Source organism: Typopeltis vanoorti, chromosome 22, assembly GCF_054136105.1.
Source record: "Typopeltis vanoorti isolate ZY-2024b chromosome 22, IOZ_Tvanoo_1.0, whole genome shotgun sequence".
NCBI lineage: Eukaryota > Metazoa > Arthropoda > Arachnida > Uropygi > Thelyphonidae > Typopeltis > Typopeltis vanoorti.
The window spans coordinates 58696071-58718233 of record NC_143570.1 but is presented as its reverse complement, the minus strand read 5'-3'; the positions used below and the strand labels follow the sequence as shown (position 1 = coordinate 58718233).

The following is a 22163-nucleotide window of genomic DNA, read 5'->3' as shown; positions in this document are numbered from 1 at the left end:
TGGATAATTGTATGTTGGTCCAGAAAATAAAAAAAAAATACCAAGTTCTTTTACAAGAATTATTACTGAATAATTAAATTTCTTTTTCTTTGTTGTTGTTAAATAGTTCATTTCAAGATTTAAAATTTTCTGGCTATAACTCTGCCTACCCCCCCCCCCCCCACACACACACTTCTTAAGATTCATGAAGTGAGATCCTGTTATGATCTCAAGTGTTGTTTTTCTTATTATTTCTTACTGGGACAACATTTAACAAATAACTGCCGATACTCTAATGAAAACGACATACTTCAAAGTCATAATGCAATTTTCTTTTGCAATTTAGCACAAATTAAGACTATTTATTAGATATATGTAAAAGAAAATTTCAACTTTTACTGAAAAATAAAAAGTTTAGTAATCAGAATGTATCAGTTTAACACCAACCTGTTATCACTGTAGTGTTTCTGTAAATAAGACACTTTTTCTTTTCTGTATAGAATTGTCATTTATAATAAGTGGGGAAGAGTTCTGCAGACGAGACAAATCAACAGGTTGGCGAGATGTAGAAGGCACAAATAGGAATGGGATATGACTAACACGTCCACTGTTCCAGCACTGAATAAAATATGAAGTATTAACTACATTTTTACTAATTTTTATATAAATGAGGTAAAGTTTTGCTTTTCAGCAAACACTGATTTAAAAATTTATTTCAAATATAAACAAAGACTACGCAAGCATAAAAAGACGTTTTTATTTATAGTACAATAATAACAGCATAAAACAAATAATTATCCTTTGTTTATGACCTTGCTCATCTACTGTGAGACCAATGTCCTGCTTACTGAAGGTTCAAAGTGGCTTGAAAAATTTACATATTTCATCTTTAGAGAAGGGTTTGTGAATTATCTAACCATTAGCCCACCCACAATACTGACTTATGATAGGTTTACAACTGTTTGTGGGTGGGCTTCACATGAATAAATAAATAAAATCTGGATGACACACACATCAAGCTGTAGTGCAATTCAAATTCAATACTTGAATATAATCCATAATATATTAATACTGTATGAAAACACAGGCACAGTATATATTTACTGAAAATTAGCAACAGATATTTCACACCAGGTGTGGAATAAACAACCAAACTAAAAGATGGGATGCAAGATAATATAACAATCAGTTAACTGATAAAAGGCAAGTATTGCAAGCTAGAAGGCCAATACCAAACAATTATCCATTTCTAATGAGAATTTTCCATACTTTCAGGATCAAGAGACAATCATTCTGATTTATTACCATAAATAATAAAGCTGCTGAACTCACTTTAAACAAACATTCATCTTTCAAACTACTTCTATGAAACAGGGAGCATTCCAAAGGATTCTGGGTTTCATATCAACATCATACTACATCAGATCAGATTTGAAATTCACAATACTGAATATAACAGCGATCTTCACTAAATGACAAATCTTCCCAAAACATATTATAGTAAAAAGGAATATGATAAATAATGGCTAAAGATAGAGGAGGAAATCCATTTTTTGTGATTGGAAGAAATTTAGATATCTCAATGGGAAAATACGTAGGTATCAGGTGAAACTGATAAAACTGTGCTGAAAGGTTTAGAGATGCCAGAAATACATGGTATAGGAATGGTACATTCCATTCTACATTATATCCTTGTGGGTAATAACCATAATATGAAATCCATTGAATATGTCAGGGGTTATAATCACATGACTATGTATTAAGATATAAATGAGAAAAATTCTTTCTGCAAATTTCAGGAACAAATATTGTGTGGTCTACTAACTAAAGTTTCAACAACTCCAATCTGGGAGTAATGATGAGTGGGAATTTTGGTGAACACTTGCCAGTGAAAGTAGATTTATAATAAATAATAGTGGACAAAGTACAAGAGGCTCTATGGGTAAGCAGAATATTTAATTAGAATTCATGGATGCTGTTTATTTCTTGTAAGAAAATAGTTCATTTTCAGAATGAATCAGATACTAAATATATCATCTACATGGTATACTCTAGAAGAAGGGTGAGGATGAATAGCTGAAATCAAGGTATCATCCAGATCGTCTAGAAAGTAATTAGCCAAAAGAGAAGATAAATCATCTGGTTGTTTTTTTTTTTTCCAGCTGAAGTAACCTAAACAGAGTGCCAATTCAAATATCTTCAACTGCATCAGGAGGAAAGTCTTTGGATAAGTTTTCAATAAAGCTATGTTGTGTGTCTACATGTTTTCATACTAAATTTTATACTAAGTTATATCAGATTACTAAATATACAAATTGAGGGTTCTTTTGAGATGGAGTATTTTTTTTAGCTTTTCTTTATAGTATTCAATATAGTCATCATCATAATAAATTTAGTTTAATCCTTTACCAAAGTGTAGGCAAACAAAGTTTGCGCCTGAAGCATCTTCAGGACTGAGGCAACTCGTAGTAAAGGTGGACCAAGCTCTTATCACTCCTTGTCTCAGTATCTCCCATAATGCAAAGCACAGCTCCTTGTGTAAATGTATAATGCTATGCATTAAGGGACGGGCCAATACCCAGAACGGTTTCGACCTTTATTGAGGTCTCGTCAGTGAGAACCAGACCCAGAAGTTTTGATGTTAAGGCAGAAGCAATGGAGAGGTCATATTTACTTATACGAGTTACCAAAAGGCATAATCTCTGGATTTAGAGAAAGATGTTGGAAGTTTATTTTCCACTTGGTTAAACTATAATAAATGTCGTTTAATTCTTTACCCAAGTGTAGGCAAACAAAGTTTGCACCTGACGTATCTTCAGGACTGAGGCAACTTGTAGTAAAGTAAATATGATATATTATGCTATGATAAAATGATATATGAATAAATAAGTAAATATGACCTCTCCATTGCTTCTGCCTTAGTATCAAAACTTCTGGGTCTGGCTCCCACTGACGAGACCTCAATAAAGGCCGAAACTGGTCTGGATAGTGGCCCTTCCCTTTTGCATAGCATTATACATGTCCGCAAGGAGATGTGCTTTGCATTATGGGAGATACCGAGGCAAGGAGTGATGAGAACTTGGTTCACCTTTACTACGAGTTGCCTCAGTCCTGAAGATACGTCAGGCGCAAACTTTGTTTGCCTACACTTGGGTAAAGGATTAAACTAAATTTATTATAGTCTAACCAAGTGGAAAATAAACTTCCAAAAAAATAGTCATCATCATTATCATCACTGGTTCAAATACACACCTAAGTATTCATTATCTTCCAAGCAACCTCAGATTTCATAACAATACTTCTAGGATATGGCAGATAGCATAATGTCTATAAATATACTTTGTAGGTAAACTGCATTTATGTGTGTGTTCTTCCGGTGCACCTCTGCATCATCAAAACTGATTGAACTATAATAATCTAAAAAAAAGGTATATAGATATGTATGTATGTACACTTACCACTGTAAGTAAAGCACCAGCAGCAAATTCATCATGGAAGCTCATGAACTGTGGATATTCTTCAGGCTGGCCACGAACAAAACCACTACACATAAAAGAATAAATAAGTTTATTTTTATGTATATATAAGTTTAATATTGTGTGTGTTGTCGTTAAAGTATATTATTCAGTTATTCCATAGAATAATGCATCATTTTAGTTGAGTATGAAATAAGAATTTTATTTCATAGCTTATCTAGGTCATTTATGATGAATTTGTTTATTTGCAGTTAATGAATGAAATGGGGAAAATGTGTGTGAAGTTCGGCTATGTTATGTAAATGTGATAAAGATACAAATGGCTTTGAACATGGTTATGCAACTGCTGAAGCGATGGAAGTGTATGCTTTGGACCTTTTGGATATGTCTGAGGAGGGAAAAGGGAAAGTTCTACAACAAGGCTAAACATAACGCATATCTAGTTTTAAGAATAAGCCAGGTGGTAATTTGTTATCTACATACAAATGCCAGGAGAATTAGGAAAAAAAGGGTTGAGTTCGTTGCTTTATTGAAGATCTTGTAAATTGTTGGTACTAATGAAACCGAGCTATCAGAATCAGGTGTTGTAATTGATATTGAGTGTAAAGGATATAATATTTTTAGGGATGACAGAAGAGATAGGAGAGGAGGTGGAGTACTACTAATGGTATCAGATGCCTTAAGTCCAGTGGGTGTAAAAACAGTTGTCTAACTGTTTTTGCACCACTGATACTGATACCGACCTATCAGTATCTCTGGTGTGATAGTGAAGATTTTAGAGAAGTTGGTAAGAACTCGCATACAGTAATGGGTAGACAAACATGCTATACTCTGCAAGGAGCAGCATGGGTTTACTAAAAGAAGGTCATGTTTTAGCAATTTGCTCATATTTTATAACAATGTAATGGCCGATTTGGATAAAGGGAATGGATACGCTATGATAATATTGAATATTTCTAAGGCATTTAATAGGATACCACACGAAAGGCTGTTGCATAAACTGGAGAATATGGGATTGGAATATAAACTCTTAACTTGGATCAGGGGATGGTTGACGGACAGACAGATATCAAAAGGAGGTACATGGTCAGTGCGGTTCTGCCAGATTTAAGGTGACTAGTGTGTACCTCAGGGTTCAGTCCTTAGAACACTATAGTTCAATATATAGATTAATGACATTATGAAGGGTCTAACAGGAGATATGCAATCATTTGCCGATGATGCGAAGATAATACAGTGCAATCAGAGATCCTACTGACATCCAGAACTTACAAAATGATTTGCAAGGCTGGAAATTTGGATAAATGAAAATGGCTATCAGTTTAATGGTAATAGGCATAAAGTTATGCACTTTGTCATTATGAGATTTCCAGCCACATGTTATATTAGCAGGATTATGATACAAGAAACTGATGAGGATAGGGATCTTGGAATAATGGTGTGTAAGAATTTGATGTTAATGTCACATAGTCCTCTGTCAAAAACTGCAAATATAAGAAGATAATTACAATAAGACTGCACTTGGACTATTGTGAATAGATTTGCTCCCAGGTTTCAACGGGATAAAGACACTCTGGAAAAGGTGCAAAGAAGAGTTACAAATATTATATCAGGATTATGGGATATAGGTTAAAGGCAGATTTCATGTAGATTACAGACTTCGGTTAACAGGAGAAAGAGGGATGATATGATAGAGGTCTATAAACTTCTGAATGGGTGTTATAGGATATCATCTAATGAAAACTTTTCGTTATAAGGAAGGTGGGAAGAGAACACAGGGGAATCCATGGAAGTTTGTTCATGGTCAAGAAAGCGGTAAGAGCAAGGTTTTCTTCTCATAGAGCAGAGGGTGATGGAATAGTTTGCTTTTGGAGGAAGTGAGTGCATTCAGTGTGAATAAGTTTAAGGGAAGGTATGACACCAGGGTTGGGTGATGTTTAGCCTCTCTCAATGAGTCTAACTCCTTGTAGGTCATCATCATCATCCAATTCCTGACAAGTACCCACAATTACTAACTACATCATTACTAACTTCCTATCAACAATTTTCCTCCAAATCAATCTGTTATCTGTCAAGACTTCAACATTATCAGATCTTACATTTCTGTCTTCTAAGGCACTTTTTTAATGTATCAATCCACCTATATCTTGGTCTTCCTAATGCCAACCTGACAGAGAACACAGGTTTTGCTAATCTTTCCTCTCCAATTCTGTTTAAGTGACCATACCACCTAAGAGTAACTATGCTAACACATTCCTGGATACTAACAATGTCATTTTCTTTCCTATTTGCCTCATTTTAGTATGATATTGCCAATGATGCACTCTGTTCACACCCCAAATCTTTCTCAGGACTCTCATATCTGTGGTCTCTAGTATGGTCAAGTGTTTTATTTCTAATCCAGCTCTCAGATCCATAAGTTAATATTGGTTCGAACACTGTCTAGTATACATGTAATTTAGTGTTTGGACTAATTTCTCTCTAATTCCATATAAATTTATTCAGATGACTTTCTATCATACCGGCTTTGTTGACTCTGTTGTCTATTTCCATATTTAATTTACCATCTTCACTAAAAATTGTGCATAAGAAGCTGAAATCTTTTACTTATTAAATTGGTTCTACATTCACAATGCAATTTGATATTTTCAATGTTTCTGCCTATTTTCATTGTCTTTGTCATGCTATTGCTGATTTTCATACCAAATTTATTATAACAGTCATTCAATTTAGTCAGGGAATCTTGCAGACTTGTACTGGATTTATTTAAAAGTATCACACATCATCTGCATAAGGTAAAGAGCTGAGATTAACATCTCCAATTTTGATATCAAGTTTAATATCACTTTCCTTCATAATGTTTTTTTTCTCCATATAGATAATGAATAACAGGATGATGTACATCCTTGTCTAATGCTAGATTTAAATTAAACCATCTTCCTGTACGTCCTTCAATTCTAACTGCTGACTTACAACTCAAATAAAGACTAAGTATTACTTGATATAATGCCAAATTGACACCATACAACTGTAGTGTTTTGAATAGTTTTCTCTTAGCATCTTGTCATATGCCTTTTCGAGATCTATTATTATTATTATTACCCAAGATACCATGGAGTCAAAGACTCATCTGGAAGGTCCTTTTGTCATACACACAACTCATCTTACCGTGTTTTAAACACTCAAATTCTCTGCAGACATCACACTCTCAGGCAAGACATTTCAATCATTCACAACTCTGCATGAAAAAAACCTGCTTCGCACTCCCCTACTCACACCCCTCTTTATACAGTTTCCAGGGATGACCTCTGGTTCTCCCCTCATCTCCCACTGTTTTCCGTAGAACCTCTCCAATACTGATCCTATAACAACCCCTTACTAACTTGTAGGTCTCTATCATATCTTCCCTCTTCCTCCCGTCCACCAGACTCTGCAAATTGCATCTTTTCAACCTTTCATCATATTCGGCATTCCAAAGGTTAGAAACTACCTCAGTCAGTCGCCTCTGGGCCCTTTCCAACATCTCTTCATCCTTCTGAAAACCAGGTGACCAAATCTGGGCACAACAGATGTCCATGCATGGTGTAATCAAATCCTTATACAATGGAATAAGAATCTCCCCACTTCTACAAGTCAGTGTCCTCTGCATCATTTCCAAAAGCCTTTGTGTTGTCTTCACAATTTTGGCAATGTGTTCCCTTAAATTTTGGATCCTTATCCACTATCACCCCCAGATCTCTTATTTCCTCTACCTCCAACAATATATTCTCACCATAAATTCTGCATCCCATCTTTGTTTTCCAAATTTTAAAACCTTACATTTTGCAACATTGAACTCACATCCCCATTTCCGCCCAATCACTCAATTTATTCAAGTCTTCTTGTAAGGCCACAACATCTTCACTACTCTTTATGGTTCGTCCCAACTTTGCATCATCTGCAAACAACTGAATATCTCCATCCAAATCTTCACCAATATCATTAATATAAAGTTAAACAGTAATGGCCCTAAAACAGACCCCTAAGGCACATCACTAGTGACTTTCCTTTTCCTGGATATCACTCCCCCATACACAACTTGTTGATACCTATCAGATATTGCTACTAACACTTTCTGTCTTCCAATTCACATAAGCTCATCAAATCCTCATTTAGCTCACGCATTGCACACACACACCCTCCTTCCATCTGCCCGAAATATCCACAAATCAACTATATAATCAAACGAGTACATGTAGCACACCTCACACTTTATTTAACCTCCTCACCCTTGTTGAAACGACTGAAGTCTAAGTTAAAGTCCTGCAATGACAAAGTCGCCGGCATCTTTCCTTTGTCAGATACTACTCTAAGGTCTAATAACAACGAATTTGTAATTAAGTTTAGACAAAATATCCCACACGCTAATAATACTAGTAGCGCACAACTTTTATAGCAGCTCTTACTCAAACACTCATATACAATTAATTATTTCAAGAATAACTTATCTGAATCCAAAGCTCTTCTTACACATCGCCGCTACGCTTGTCTCACGAGCACCCTCTCTTAAAAAATCTACAAAACTTAAATACAGATCTTTATTATATTTTCATGATTTCTCAACTATTTGTTGTAAAGTGAAAATCTGATCCTGACAGCCTATATTTGGCCTGAATCCACCCTGTTCTTCACCAAGCTTCCCTTCTCAAATGTTTCTCAAGTATACTTGCATAAATCTTACTCAGTAGAAAAATATCTGTAATTCTCACATTCAACTTTATTTCCCTTTTTGCATATGAGTACTATGAGAGCTTTACTCCAATCATCTGGACTTTGTCCCTCTGTCCAGGCCTTCTGAACTATGCCGTGCAGCCACTGTAAGACTTATACTTCAATAATTCAGGAAACATTTTAGGCTTTCGATGGCTTTTTCTACTTCAAGAATGGATATGTATTCTTGAATGCATGTCTGTTAAGTGTTAAGTAAAACTGCTAAATGAAACAAGCATTGTTTCATTTAGCAGTTTTTCAAAGTAATTACTCCATACATCAAGGATATCTTTTTCTCCAGTTTTCATGTCACCTTTATCATATCTAATTCCTTTTACAGCATTCTTTCCTGCATTTCTGAGCTTTTTTAACAATCTCCAGAATATCTTGCCACCTTCTTGATATTTATTTTCTATGTTCTTACCAAAGTCTTCTCATGACTTTTGTTTAACCAGCTTTACACAGTGTTCAGCTTTCTTACATGTCTGTATTCTCTAAGAGCACAAGCTGACTTATTTGCCAGGAACTTTCAATATGTTTTCTTCTTTTCCATCACTTTCTGTGTCTACCATGGGGTTCTGATTTTTCTATCCTTGCAGACAACCTCACCACATGCCTATCTGGCAGATACCACTGGCTCTCCAAGGTTTGGTTTCTGTTCTTAAACTCTTTCATTTTTTCTTGATTAATGTTTATGTATTTTAGTCTATAGCTCAACTTTTAATTTACTTTAAAACTTTTTTACATGTTATTCTTTTCAATATGAATTTCAATTTTATCCTGCTCAAAACTAAATGGTGATAACTACCAATTTCAAATCCTCTGCATACTCTAGTGTCCTGTACTAGTGAGAAAACACCTAACACTTGAATACTTGTAGGTCTCAGATGATGATGATAATGGCACTTCAAAGTTGCACAAAATGCTAACCTGTAGATTTGGTTTTGTTGTAGATACCATTCATAAAGTCACTTTTTTTGGTGGCACTTCTTTAAAGTAAATAAGTTTTTCTTCACAATCACTAAACTCTGACTTTGCATATAACTGCTTTATTATTATCATTCAGGCCTCCATGGAGTCAAAAGACTCATCATGGGAGGGCCTTCTTAGGAAATACCACTTCTTGAACTCATCGACTGTTTTTGCTCTTACTACTCTATCAGGCAATGCATTCCACGATTTCAACCACCCTCCATGCAAAGAAACTACTCCTCACCCTCTTGCTCACAGCTTTCCTTCATAATTTCCAGTATGGCCCTTGATATCGCTGCTGTTCAAACAAGCGAAAGAACTCCCCCCAGTGCCAACCCTGTAACCACTCAACAGTTTAAAAGTCTCAATCATATCACCTATCCTTCTTCTATCCAACAAACTCTGCAGTCCACATTCCCTCAGTCGATCCTCATAACTGAATTTGTACAATCCTGAAACCATCTTTGTTATCCGCCTATCATATTACTGAGGTCTCTTGTCTCCCCTACTTCCTCCAGTATAGCTCCTCCAATTGAGTATGCATCTTCCCATCAATGCATCCCAAACATCAAGACTTTACATTTTGCTGCATTAAACTGACATCCCCATTCATTTGCCCATCTGTCTAGTTTATTCGAATCCTGTTGCAGGGCTGCCACATCTGCACTATTACTGATAACTCTTCACAGCTTCACATCATCCATAAACAACTGAATATCCCCTTGCAATCCATTGACAATGTCATTGATATAAAGGTTGAACAATACAGGTCCCAGTACTGAGCCCTGTAGAACCCCACTTGTCTTCTGCTTCCTTGATATTGCCCCCACCATACACAACTCTCTGATACCTATCAGACAGCCAATCCTGAATCCATTTGACTAACCTGACATCCAGACCCATTTGCTGCAACTTAAATATCAGCTTATCATGTGGCACCCTGTCAAACACCTTTGCAAATTCCAAAAAAAAAAATGGCAGTATATATGACTTTCCCTCATTAACTGCTCTTGTCACTTCATTATAAAAGGCAATCATATTACTGAAGTAAGAGCACCCCCTTAACAAATCTATGTTGATTCTCACAGATAACATTACCCTCATCTGCCCATCTAGTCCCTCACTAATTTCTCCAAGACCTTAACAACTACTGATGACAAACAAACTAGGCTATAATTAGGCACTTTCAGTCTGCTACTGCCCTTGTGCAGCAGCACCATCTTACCTTCCTTTCATTCCTTGGGTACCTTCCCTGCAGCCAGATTTTATTGAAGAGCCAGGTCAACAGAGCTGTCAGTTCTTCAGCACATTCTCTCAAAACCCATGGTGAAATACCATCCAGTTGCACAGCTTTACTAATATCCAGAGTACTCAGTATTCGGAACACACTATCCTCTTGCACCTGTAAACCCTGAACTTGCAGTATTCCTTTAGTATTAAAACCTTCTTCTCCAGGATGAAATCCAGTGCTATCTCGCTGACCCAAACTAATAAAAACCATGCTCGTTCGGATTAGCGAATTTTCGCTCAAGAGACTATAATAACTAGCGTTTAAGACAAAAATAATCAGATTCTAATGGTACATCAATTTAATTCTGTAAATATGTGAAGTATCTGATAGAAAAAAAGCTACTATACTGCAATGTAAAACTTAAAAAATAATACAGTACACAAGTTTATTTTAGTAAAAAATTTAGTTTGTATGTACCTGTATTGTTGAGGATTCTGAATTAATAAATTGCATAGTTCAGTACATAACTTAATTTGCATAAAAAATATCACTTTCTTGTACACAACAAAAAAAGTTTCATAAAATAACACAAAAAAGTTTTTTTTTTTTATTTCTTTGTAAAAAAGTCACTGATTTTCTTTTGCTTCTTGGAAGCTAAACTTTTTCGAATGCTTCTTCTCGGAGCTGCATTAGCAATAAAATTTTGTGGACTGGCATATCATTCTGCTTAGCCCATTATACACGCATATTAAAACTGTCAACTGCCTCTTCATGTTTTACTTTTTTTTTCTTCGAGTTCTTTATCGTCATCATTATCTTCTAATTCATTATCTAGCATCATATTTATTATTTTAGCATCTGATTTGATTTCAGATTCACTTTCGGTTCTACATGTAATCCATTCCGTAACATTTGTTTGCGAAATTTCAACATCTAGATTTATATTTTTAACCAAATTATGCATGTTTTGAATTTCCACTTTATGTGTATCACCCTAGTTATCTTGGTAAATTCTAGAAGGCCACAGTTTTTTCCATGACGCTCGAATTGCTTCAGGTTCGACAGCTTCCCAGGCAAACGTGAACACACAATAAATCAAAATGGACCTACAGTATAAACGACAGTATGAAAAAATACTCTACTGTAATAATAATAAAATAAATAATAATAGTTAAAATAATAATTATTAAATAAAAATAATAGTATACAATATAATAATACGTAATAAATAAAACTTTTTTTTCTTTCAAACCGCAGTTCGGATTACTGGAGGGTTCGGACTAAAGAGGTTCGGATTAGCGAGATACCACTGTACTCCAAAAAAGTGCTCATTGAACAACTCCACTATGTCCTCTGCATCAGTCACTCTATTCCCATTTTTATTCCACAATGTCATTCTTCCACAATCACTTTTCCTCCAACTAGCCACATAGTAGCTAAAAAATACCCTAGGATTTTCTTTGGATCTTAGGGCCAATCTCTTCTCATATTCCAGTTTTGCCTTCCTTACCATACTAGTCACTCTCCTGGCCTGTGTCTTATATTCTTCATGCATCTGCTCTTCACCTGTCTCCTTATAACTCTTCCATAGCCTCTTTTTCACATGCAGTTCCTGTTTAATATTGTTTGTCATCCACTTTACATCAAATTGTGTCCTCTTCTTCACTTGTGGAACACAGTTCACTATTGCTGCTAACAAATATTCCTTCACAATTTCCCAAGCACTAATGATATCCTGGTCTTCCAATTATGCCCTCCATGGAACTGCCCCTAGTTGATACTTAATACTATTATAATCACCTGCCTTATAATTCCACATACACGTTACCTTTTCTTTGATAAACCTGCATGTCTATTCATCTTCCAAGTCAAAACCACATGGTCATGTCATGTCGACTTTTCTTTAAAATACCTTTTCTGGCCATATCTCTGACAAGAGTGAAACTGAGGTCTTGTGAGACAAAGAATTGCAAATGGCGGATGCCAATTTCTTTGTCTCAGCTCTGGTTCTATCTCCCTCTTCAAACTCGGAGAAAATTTAATTGTGTGAGCTGAGCCACTCTGAATCCTAAGATATACTGAAAAAATATGATCAAGGAGTTAGAAACCAGTCAGCGTTCACTCTTCTCAGCTTAAATTTTATAACTTGCAATCGTGACCTTAAATTAAACTGTTTCCCGCCCTTGTGTGGTTCGTCGTACTTTATGAGCAAGTGCAGTAGTTCTAGATACAGGCAAGACAAAATTCATAATAAAACAAAACATTTTAATTACACTGATAAATCATACAATACATTTAGAAAGGATTAGTCAATCATTCAATTAAAACTTTACATATATCATTAAACTCTTGTACACTTAGTTAATTAAACTCTCTTCAAAAAAATTATATCTCAGAATACTAATTCTTAAGGTTTAGTCACATAGTCTCATCTCTCTCTCTCTTAATTACACATAAAATTCCATTCAAGATTTTCCCTTAACAGTCCTATTCATATCAACTGTGTTGTGAATGGAGAACCTGTGGAACAAGTAAAACATTTCAGCTACTTGGGCACGATTTTTACTGAAGATGGTAAATTAAATATAGAAATAGACAACAGAATCAGCAAAGCTGGTATGGTAGGAAGTCAATTGAATAAATTCATATGGAATAAGAGAGAAATTAGTCGCAACACTAAATTAGCTGTATACAAGACAGGGTTCAAACCAGTTTTAACTTATGGATCTGAGAGCTGGGTCAGAAGTAAAACACTTGACCAAAGACTAGAGACTGCAGATATGAGAGTCCTGAGAAAGATTAGAGGCGTGAACAGATGGCATCAATGGCAATATCATATTAAAAATGAGGATATTAGGAAAGAACTTGACATTGTCAGCATCCAGGAATGCGTTAGCAGAGCTTATCTCAGGTGGTATGGTCACTTAAATAGAATGGGAGAGGAAAGATTAGCAAAACAGGTGTTCTCTGCCAGGTTGGCAGGAAAACGACCCAGAGGAAGACCAAGATATAGGTGGATTGATACGGTACAAAGTGCCTTAGACGATAGAAATATAAGATCTGATAATGTTGGAGTCTTGACAAGTAACAGACTGATTTGGAGGAAAATTGTAGATAGGAAGTTAATAATGATGTAATTTTTTCATGTAGTACTGTCAGATCCTGTACACCCCTTGAAGGTACATGGCAGGAATTTGATGATGATGATCTCTTCCTTAACCTGAACAAAACTTAATTAATTTTCTTTCAAACACATTTACGAGTCATTAACATATTCTCTCTCAAAATAATCAGCTACAGTTCAAGGAATGTCTCTCAGCACACAATTCAAATCTTCTCACATAATTCTCTAAGTAGTAGACATAAAGTTCACCTTACCAGTTTGCAGCATTTTCTACTTAGACCACTTCAGATCTTACATCAGACTATTGCCTTGAATGGTCGTATTTCTTCACTTCTATAGGACTTCTACTAGATTTCCCCTTATACTTCGAATGAAATTATACAGTCGTTTTCCACCATTTGGATCTGCTGGGCTTTTTGTCTGCGACTGGTAGTTTCTCTTTGTCATTCGGTCGTATCCTCCACTAACAAAGGAAACCCACGTGGAGGCTCCATACCAGTCGGACTTCTGTGGCACAGAAATCAACAGCAGGAAAACATCTAAAAAAGCCTGGTTCGTCGCGTTACCTCTGCTTTTAAACCACGCGCCATTTCTCTCTGTCGTCATCCGCGCACACGTCATAACATTCCTTACGTCTCGCTGCACTTAACGCCACTCATGTAATCTTCTTGAAACTCTCGTAACTTTATGGTGGAAGAGGGGGGGGGGGCACCGTGCTACATAACAGATATACTGAAGTTGGCCGTTTCACATTTAGCTTATTATTTTGTTTTACGTCTGCCCAGAAAATGGTTAGTTGTTCACATATAAATTCAGCCTAAGCCACATATAATAATTTAAACAATAAAATTTCACAATACTAAATAAAATTATACAAGGCTAAATTACTATTTTTATACAAGTTTCTTTATTTCTGTTAAACCATTATCTTTTCTATACGAGTGATGACAATGTTAAGTCTTCCGACTTAACAGTCATTCTGTCCAACAGGTGGAAGAGAGATGTCATCTCACTTATTATCAGCTCTTCTGACACAATGACCAAATCCAAAACTCTTGAACTTCTTGTTCCCTCTATTACATGTTGCCTAAGACATCTGTCCCACAAGAATTTTAGAAATTCCATCCCCTTATTATTACATGCATTTTCCTCTTCCCAGCATATACTGATGTAGTAAAATCTCCCATAATAATCATTCTTCTTGCATTTGCCAAGCTCAATTGCCTAAACATCTCCTGCTCCTCACCCTCTGTGCTCCTTGGTTTGTAGCAACACCCCACTAAATATCCTGCCTTGGACACTTCTACCTCACACCATAAGTGTTCAAAATGATTAGTGTCGCTGCCCTCCAAAGCAACCAATCTTAGAGGACATAAATCATCACTTATCATAAGCAGTACTCCACCACCACATTTTCTTTTCCTATCCTGCCAAAAAATGCTGTACACTGCTACTTCAATTCCCGTTATTATATCATCCTCCGTCAACTACATGTTAAAGATCTCAAGAATCTTTGGCCAGGCTGATGCCATCAGCACCACCAAGTCATCTCCTTTATTTCGGATATTTGTGGCATTAGTATAAAGTATAAAAATGTCGCTGCTTCTATACCTATCATTATCCCCCTCTAGAACCCACTGAACTCAGTGTTACATGATGTCGGCTCCCTTCCCCCAAGCACTCATTCCCACAAGAGACCACCACTCCTACCATCCACCCTGGGAATTCTAGTTTCCCTGCACTGACACACTGACTCGTTCAGAAAACAGCAATCTCTCCATATGCCTTCATCCTTCCTCATTCAAATGCAAGAAGTCTCTTGCATTCAGTTCTCTTCTGTCCTCGAATGCCCTCCAAGCATCCACATAATCCAATCCTCTTGTTAGATCCTGAATGAGGACCTATTTATCAAAAGGGTTATTCAGTCAGGATTTAACAAGAAACAAAATTCTGAGCAAGATATACTTGTACTTTTAGTCAAGAAAGCAAAAAGAAAACATGTTAGAATTACCCTAGAAAGAAGTAAAATAGAATTGAAATTTGTATGCCTAAGTAAAAATGTGTTATTTAAGAAATTGTGGGTATTTTAAAATGCTCTGTGTAAGAATGTATGTCTAAGTGCGAACAAAGGTTGCTAACCAGCTACCTATGATGACGTAACACCCGATGCGAAAGCGTTCGTGGAAAGGGAGCTGAACTCACATTCTGCGAAAAGAGCACTCTTCAAGAAGCAGAAGTGTGACGCAACTATGTAAGGGCGAATAGGAGAGCACAATGAGAGATCCTCCGATACGACAAGAGGACGCTACGAAGGGCAATAACAGGGAGTTCACTCGGGTTTGAACCCCTCGTTGTTTCCTGTTCCGGTTTTTCTCGTGTGGACCAGCAGTGTTGACTGCTCAAAGGCGCCGGACAGCAATCTCCTTCCCGGTTGCTAACTGAAGGAGTCGGGCAGCTATACGCGAGATGACAACAGTTCTCCAAATTGGGACATCGGTAAAGCTTTCGCTGATATTGAGATAGTAAGGGATTCCTTTTGATGGAGGTTGAGCTAGCAACAGCAATCCATGAGATGAGTGAGTGTCCAGCAAAGAAAAGTAGCCATTTCATAACGAACATGTGACTTTCACGTGGTGGCAATCTACCATAGCAGAAAGATATCCCCCTCACAAAGGACGGATGAAAGAACTACAACATCTTCACATCAAGGTGGTAAAGTACTGAAACTTTTTTTTACCTATGTAATAATTAACTTTAGAGGAAAGAAGGAACAAGATTCTGACTAGGATGAAAAAGAGCTTTAAAGTAACTTTGTGCTCAGTGATTTTGTGACTGTTGGACTGGTAGTCTGAGAACTTAAGATTGTGTAGTTCCTAATTTAATGTAAAGGGGTCAAAATGACATTAAGTTTAGTTTAGAAATTGATCTTATATTTTGTGCTATGTGTGAACCTAATTCACCCATGGAATGTGAATAGTATACTTGTCAGTTTGAATATTTCTTATTTGCTTAACTAGTGATTTAGTAATGATTTCAATGATTTGCCTTTGACATGTTAAACTTAATTGTAATCTCTTTAGCCATTTAATAAATATGTTTTTCTATGTAAGCCTGAGTTTTTTTTCTGAGCATGAGACTGATTTTACCACTCACAAAATTATGGAACTATGCATAAGGGGAATATAAGGGAAGTTAAGAGTAATTTGGCCATTACTGTATGCTAAGATTACGTTAAGCTACTTAATTATTTTAATAAAGTTAGGTAACACTTGATCTCTGGGAATTGGACAAGAATTTTCTGTCCTAAAGCTCTGACTGGCGCAGCTAAAACAAACAAATATCGTCAGAGCTTGAAAAGGGAAACGGGTCCCAGAGAGATATTGTTTACAGATTTATTCTTAGTTAGCACAGGAAAGATAATAGTAGTAAAAATATAGAAAAACAATGACATAACAATGGTGCAACCAGCAGGATGTGTTTAATCCACAAAATAAAGGAATTGGATCAAGCACAGTGAGTTGGTCTTAGTCTCATGCACAGCAATCAGGAAATTTTGGAAAGGGAACTTTGAAAACTGACCTTTGTGTAATAGTGTAAGCTAAAAGTACAGGTATGTCTCTTCCGTCTAGCTCCGAGTTAAACGACTATGAATTCTTTAAGACCATAAACCCCCAACAGATTTTTCCTCAGTTCTCCAGAGAAGACACAGATGATGTGAGGGCGTTCTTTGATTATATAGAAGAGCTTAGGAGGATCGAGCGATGGAGTGACTTCCAACTGCTTATCCTGCTTCGCAGTAAGCTAGTTGGAAGAGCAAAAAAGCTTCTTTTACTTTTCGCCAATCCTAAAAGAAACTTTGGATTACCAGAGGTTTAGGGAAATCCTCATCTCCCAATTTTCAAGAGCGAAAAATGTAGGACCTAACCTCTGGAAACTTCAAAGGATGGTACAAAAAGAGAAGGAAATTCTCTGATTTTTATAACAGGCCGCTTACCCTTGCTAGTACTATGAGTGTGTCTGACGAAGAGAAACATCACTTAGATTGGGCTGTTTTTCAGCATTTCAGAATTGGGTTAAGGCAGGAACTGAGGAAAACAGCATTTGGAAGGGGGATAACCAATCTGAAGACTTGCTATGAAGCAGTAAAAGAAAGAGAACAGTTACTTGGGGATATTTGTCCAGCAGCTAAGGTGGGCCAAGTCAATGTCATTAAAAGAGTAGAGGTGCAGAGAGGTAATGATGGAAACAAAACTGAGTCAGTTTGTAGTGTTGCGGTTGGTGCCTGTGATTTTAGCGAGGTTCGCTCCCTAGTCAGGAAGGAGTTGGAGAAGCTACAACAGCCACTTATAGAGCATCTTGATTCTGTCATCAGTCAATTGGCATTGGATCGTCCCAGGGATCAAGAATCTCCTGTTTTTCAAGAAGATAAAATAACTAGTATTCATAGAGAGGTAGAAAGATTACAACAACCAATGCTGGAGAGAATGGATTCCATGATGAAGAAGTTGACAGAAATGTAGGCCAAGTGTGGAACGAACTCTCCTTTGTCCTTGGACGGAGAGGCTAAAAGAGGTTACTGCCGAGAAATTCCTAGGTGCTACAATTGTAACAAATTAGGGTACATTGCCCGAGACTGTTTTGTTACACCAGGAAGCTCGAAAACAAGGTATCAACCAGAAACAACGTCACACATTTGTGCTAGACCATTTGATAAAAGGGGGCAAAAGGCACTTCCCTGGAATGGCAGTAAATGCAAGCATCTGCAGAAGGGATTTTAGGGCACTCATTGACACTGGTTCCCAAGCTTCCATAATATCTGAGAGGTATCTCAAGGAACTGGAGCCCTATGTGAAGGGAAGAATAAAGCGGCTGAGAAAATCCATCAAACTTTTATGGATATCCCCTTCTACAACTCACACCACTAAGACTAAGAATAGGACTGCAGGAATTTGGTTTATATATATGGCATAACTTCTTAGTCCTACCCAGAAACTCGCTCTCCCATCTAAGATTAATTCTAGGGTAGGATTTTTTGAGGAAGTATGGTTTCTCATGCGACTATTCTAAAGAAGAAATTCATTTCCATGGAAGAAAGAATCTCGCTGTGACAAATCAAAACCATCGAGACTAAGGAAAGAGAGATGCCCTTCTGAACAACAAGCATCAGTACGTAAAGGATGCTGAGTTGAAAAGGAAAGAGGAGAAACATGAGGTTTGCTCTCAGCCAAGATCAAATGAGACTGTCCCACCAAAGGAGAAAGAGGATCCTGGTGCTGGAAGTAATGATAAAGTCAAGGTATCAGAAGATAACGATATCATGAGCGAGAGACAGAATGTCACGCACAAAGGGACAGTAGAAGGTAACACATCAACGATGGTGACAAAGCTGAGACCTCACAGTAGGACAACAAATGACACTTATCAATCTCTAGGAAGGCAGAATGAGCAGACCAACGTGGTTGCATATGTCAAGTGATTTTTGAGAGCTCAGGGAATGCATCCTGGCCCAAGAGAAATTTGATTTTGAGATGAACAAATTGGAAGAGTCGTCCCTGGAGAAATGAGGAAAACTTTAGAAAAAAATTTCTAGGGAAAATTTTTTAGAAAAGCGAGGGGCCTTTGTTAGATCCTGAATGAGGACCTTTTTATCAAAAGGGTCATTCAGTCAGGATTTAACAAGAAACAAAATTCTGAGCTAGAAATACTTGTACTTTTAGTAAAGAAAGCAAAAAGAAAACATGTTAGAATTACCCTAGAAAGAAGTAAAATAGAAGTGAATTTGTATGTCTAAGTAAAAATGTATTGTTTAAGAAATTGTGGGTATTTTAAAATGCTCTGTGTAAGAATGTATGTCTAAGTGCGAACAAAGGTACAAAGGTTGCTAGCTAGCTGCCTACGATGCCATAACACCCGAAGCGAAAGAGTTCGTGAAACGTGAGCTGAACTCGCGTTCTGCAAAAAGAGAGCTCTTCAAGGAGCAGAAGTGTGATGCAACCACGTAAGGACGAATAGGAGAGCGCAATGAGAGATCCTCCGATACGACAAGAGGACGCTACGAAGGGCAATAAAAGGGAGTTCACTCGGGTTTGAACCCCCCGTTGTTTCCTGTTCCAGTTTTTCTCGTGTGGACCAGCAGTGCTGACCGATCAATGGCGCCAGACGGCAATCTCCTTCCCGGTTGCTAACTGAAGGAGTCGGGCAGCTATACGCGAGATGACGACAGTTCTCCAAATTGGGACATCGGTAAAGCTTTCGCCGATGTTGAGATAGTAAGGGATTCCTTTTGATGGAGGTCAAGCTAGCAACAGCAATCCATGAGATGAGTGAGTGTCCAGCAAAGAAAAGTAGCCATTTCATAACGAACATGTGACTTTCACGTGGCGGCAATCTACCATAGCAGAAAGATATCCCCCTCACAAAGGACGGATGAAAGAACTACAACATCTTCACATCAAGGTGGTAAAGTACTGAAACTTTTTTTTACCTATGTAATAATTAACTTTAGAGGAAAGAAGGAACAAGATTCTGACTAGGATGAAAAAGAGCTTTAAAGTAACTTCGTGCTCAGTGATTTTGTGACTGTTGGACTGGTAGTCTGAGAACTTAAGATTGTGTAGTTCCTAATTTAATGTAAAGGGGTCAAAATGACATTAAGTTTAGTTTAGAAATTGATCTTATATTTTGTGCTATGTGTGAACCTAATTCACCCATGGAATGTGAATAGTATACTTGTCAGTTTGAATATTTCTTATTTGCTTAACTAGTGATTTAGTAATGATTTCAATGATTTGCCTTTGACATGTTAAACTTAATTGTAATCTCTTTAGCCATTTAATAAATATGTTTTTCTATGTAAGCCTGAGTTTTTTTTCTGAGCATGAGACTGATTTTACCACTCACAAAATTACAGACCTATTTAATTATTTTAATAAAGTTAGGTAACGCTTGATCTCTGGGAATTGGACAAGAATTTTCTGTCCTAAAGCTCTGACTGGTGCAGCTAAAACAAACAAATATCATCAGAGCTTGAAAATGGAAATGAGTCCCAGAGAGATTGTTTAGAGATTTATTCTTAGTTGGCACAGGAAAGATAATAGTAGTAAAAATATAGAAAAACAATGACATAACACTCTCTTCTGACATATTCTTGCTATTATGCTGTTCAGTATTACTGCTCTTCTGCTCAGCTCGTCACTATCATACCTGGGAACGAACACACACACACACACACACACACACACACACACACACACACACACACACACACACACACACACACACACACACACACAATCTTTCCTCTCTGCGTTTTCTTTTGCACAACCTGAAGCAAGAATCTCAGATTTCTCGCCGTCTGATTTACACTGCATCTCAAGTCATTCATGCCCACCATCACAATCATTTCATCCATCCTTTCACCCCTCTTAATTGCCATAGCCACACTTTCTACCATCCCTCCAGGCAAATACTTCTCTGGCATCCTATCTTGCACACCACAGTTCATTGAGTCTCCATACATCACACCTCTTCTTACCACTCAGTTCCTTGATTGCTCACTCGAATCCCTCACTCTCTCTCCTCTAACCCTGGTTCCAGCACTCCCTTGCATTCTTCTCATTTCCTCTCTCTGACTTTCCATTCTTACCCTTCTATCATTTCTATACCTCTCTCTCATTCCCTCTCTTCTACGGTTTCTATTCTCTCCTCTTCTATCATTCCCAAAACTCTCTCTCACTCCCACTCTGATTCACTTTGTATCCATCTCTTCCATTCTCATCTTTCATACTTCTCATCTTGTTCACAAGACATTCCACCTCCTCTTTCAGCTCATCTATCCCTCTCTGGAAGTTAGTCACTCTTACTCGCCATTCATTCTCCCAATCAAGACCATCTCCAAAAACTTCAATCATTCAAGATTACCACACTCCTGACTCTTATTTTCTCATTCATATTTCGCTCATCATTTTCTCTCCTATCACACTACTTGTCTTCCGACATTCGTTTCCCGTCCCTGATGCAACTGGGTCGATTATCGAAATATCTAATTCATTAAATTCCTCTCATTGCCTACATTATGCACATATATACGCAGTCTCCCTTCTCTCACCCACCACATATCCAACTCCTGGGATGCATACATGCTGCAAGCACTGCATGCCACAAAGTCTTTTATTAATAGAGTTCTTAAATGGTGGAGGACTTGGTGACATGCCATTTGTGATTGCAGCTGTGGCAATTGTCATTCCTTACTGCCAAGGAACTACTAAACTAAATATATATAAAAACACTATATAAACACTGTATTATATATATATATAAACACTATATTCAACTATACTAAATAGTAATAACTTCTCTTCCACCGCAGATGCTGACAACTATGACCTCGCTTTCTCGGTAACCCAAAAATAACACAATATAGAACAACAAAACTCCAAAAGCAGAACCACTAAAGAACACTTTTGTTACTGAGAAAAAAAAATGTAGCACAATTCACAAAAGAGTTCACACTATACACCCCAGTTTTATAAAAACCATCCTCAGCTTTTGTTTTTTTCCCTCTCTAAGTAAAGTAATCTACTGTTTACCAAAACTTTAAAAATATTGACTCTTCTATTAACTGACCATTGCA

The 22163-nt window shown here is 37.0% G+C and overlaps 1 protein-coding gene across 2 annotated transcripts in view; it reads right to left on the bottom strand.

The window, feature by feature from the left end:
* LOC150094439 (aladin-like) overlaps positions 1-22163 on the bottom strand; it is a 401031-nt gene that overhangs the window by 23339 nt on the left and 355529 nt on the right. For both annotated transcript variants that reach the window (XM_090412342.1, XM_090412343.1), the window contains 2 exons: positions 3438-3522; positions 427-597 (listed from right to left, as the gene is read on the bottom strand). In XM_090412342.1, coding sequence (XP_090268468.1) covers positions 433-597; positions 3438-3522 — 250 coding nt within the window. In that variant the 3' untranslated portion in view covers positions 427-432. The remainder of the gene's footprint in view (positions 1-426; positions 598-3437; positions 3523-22163) is intronic.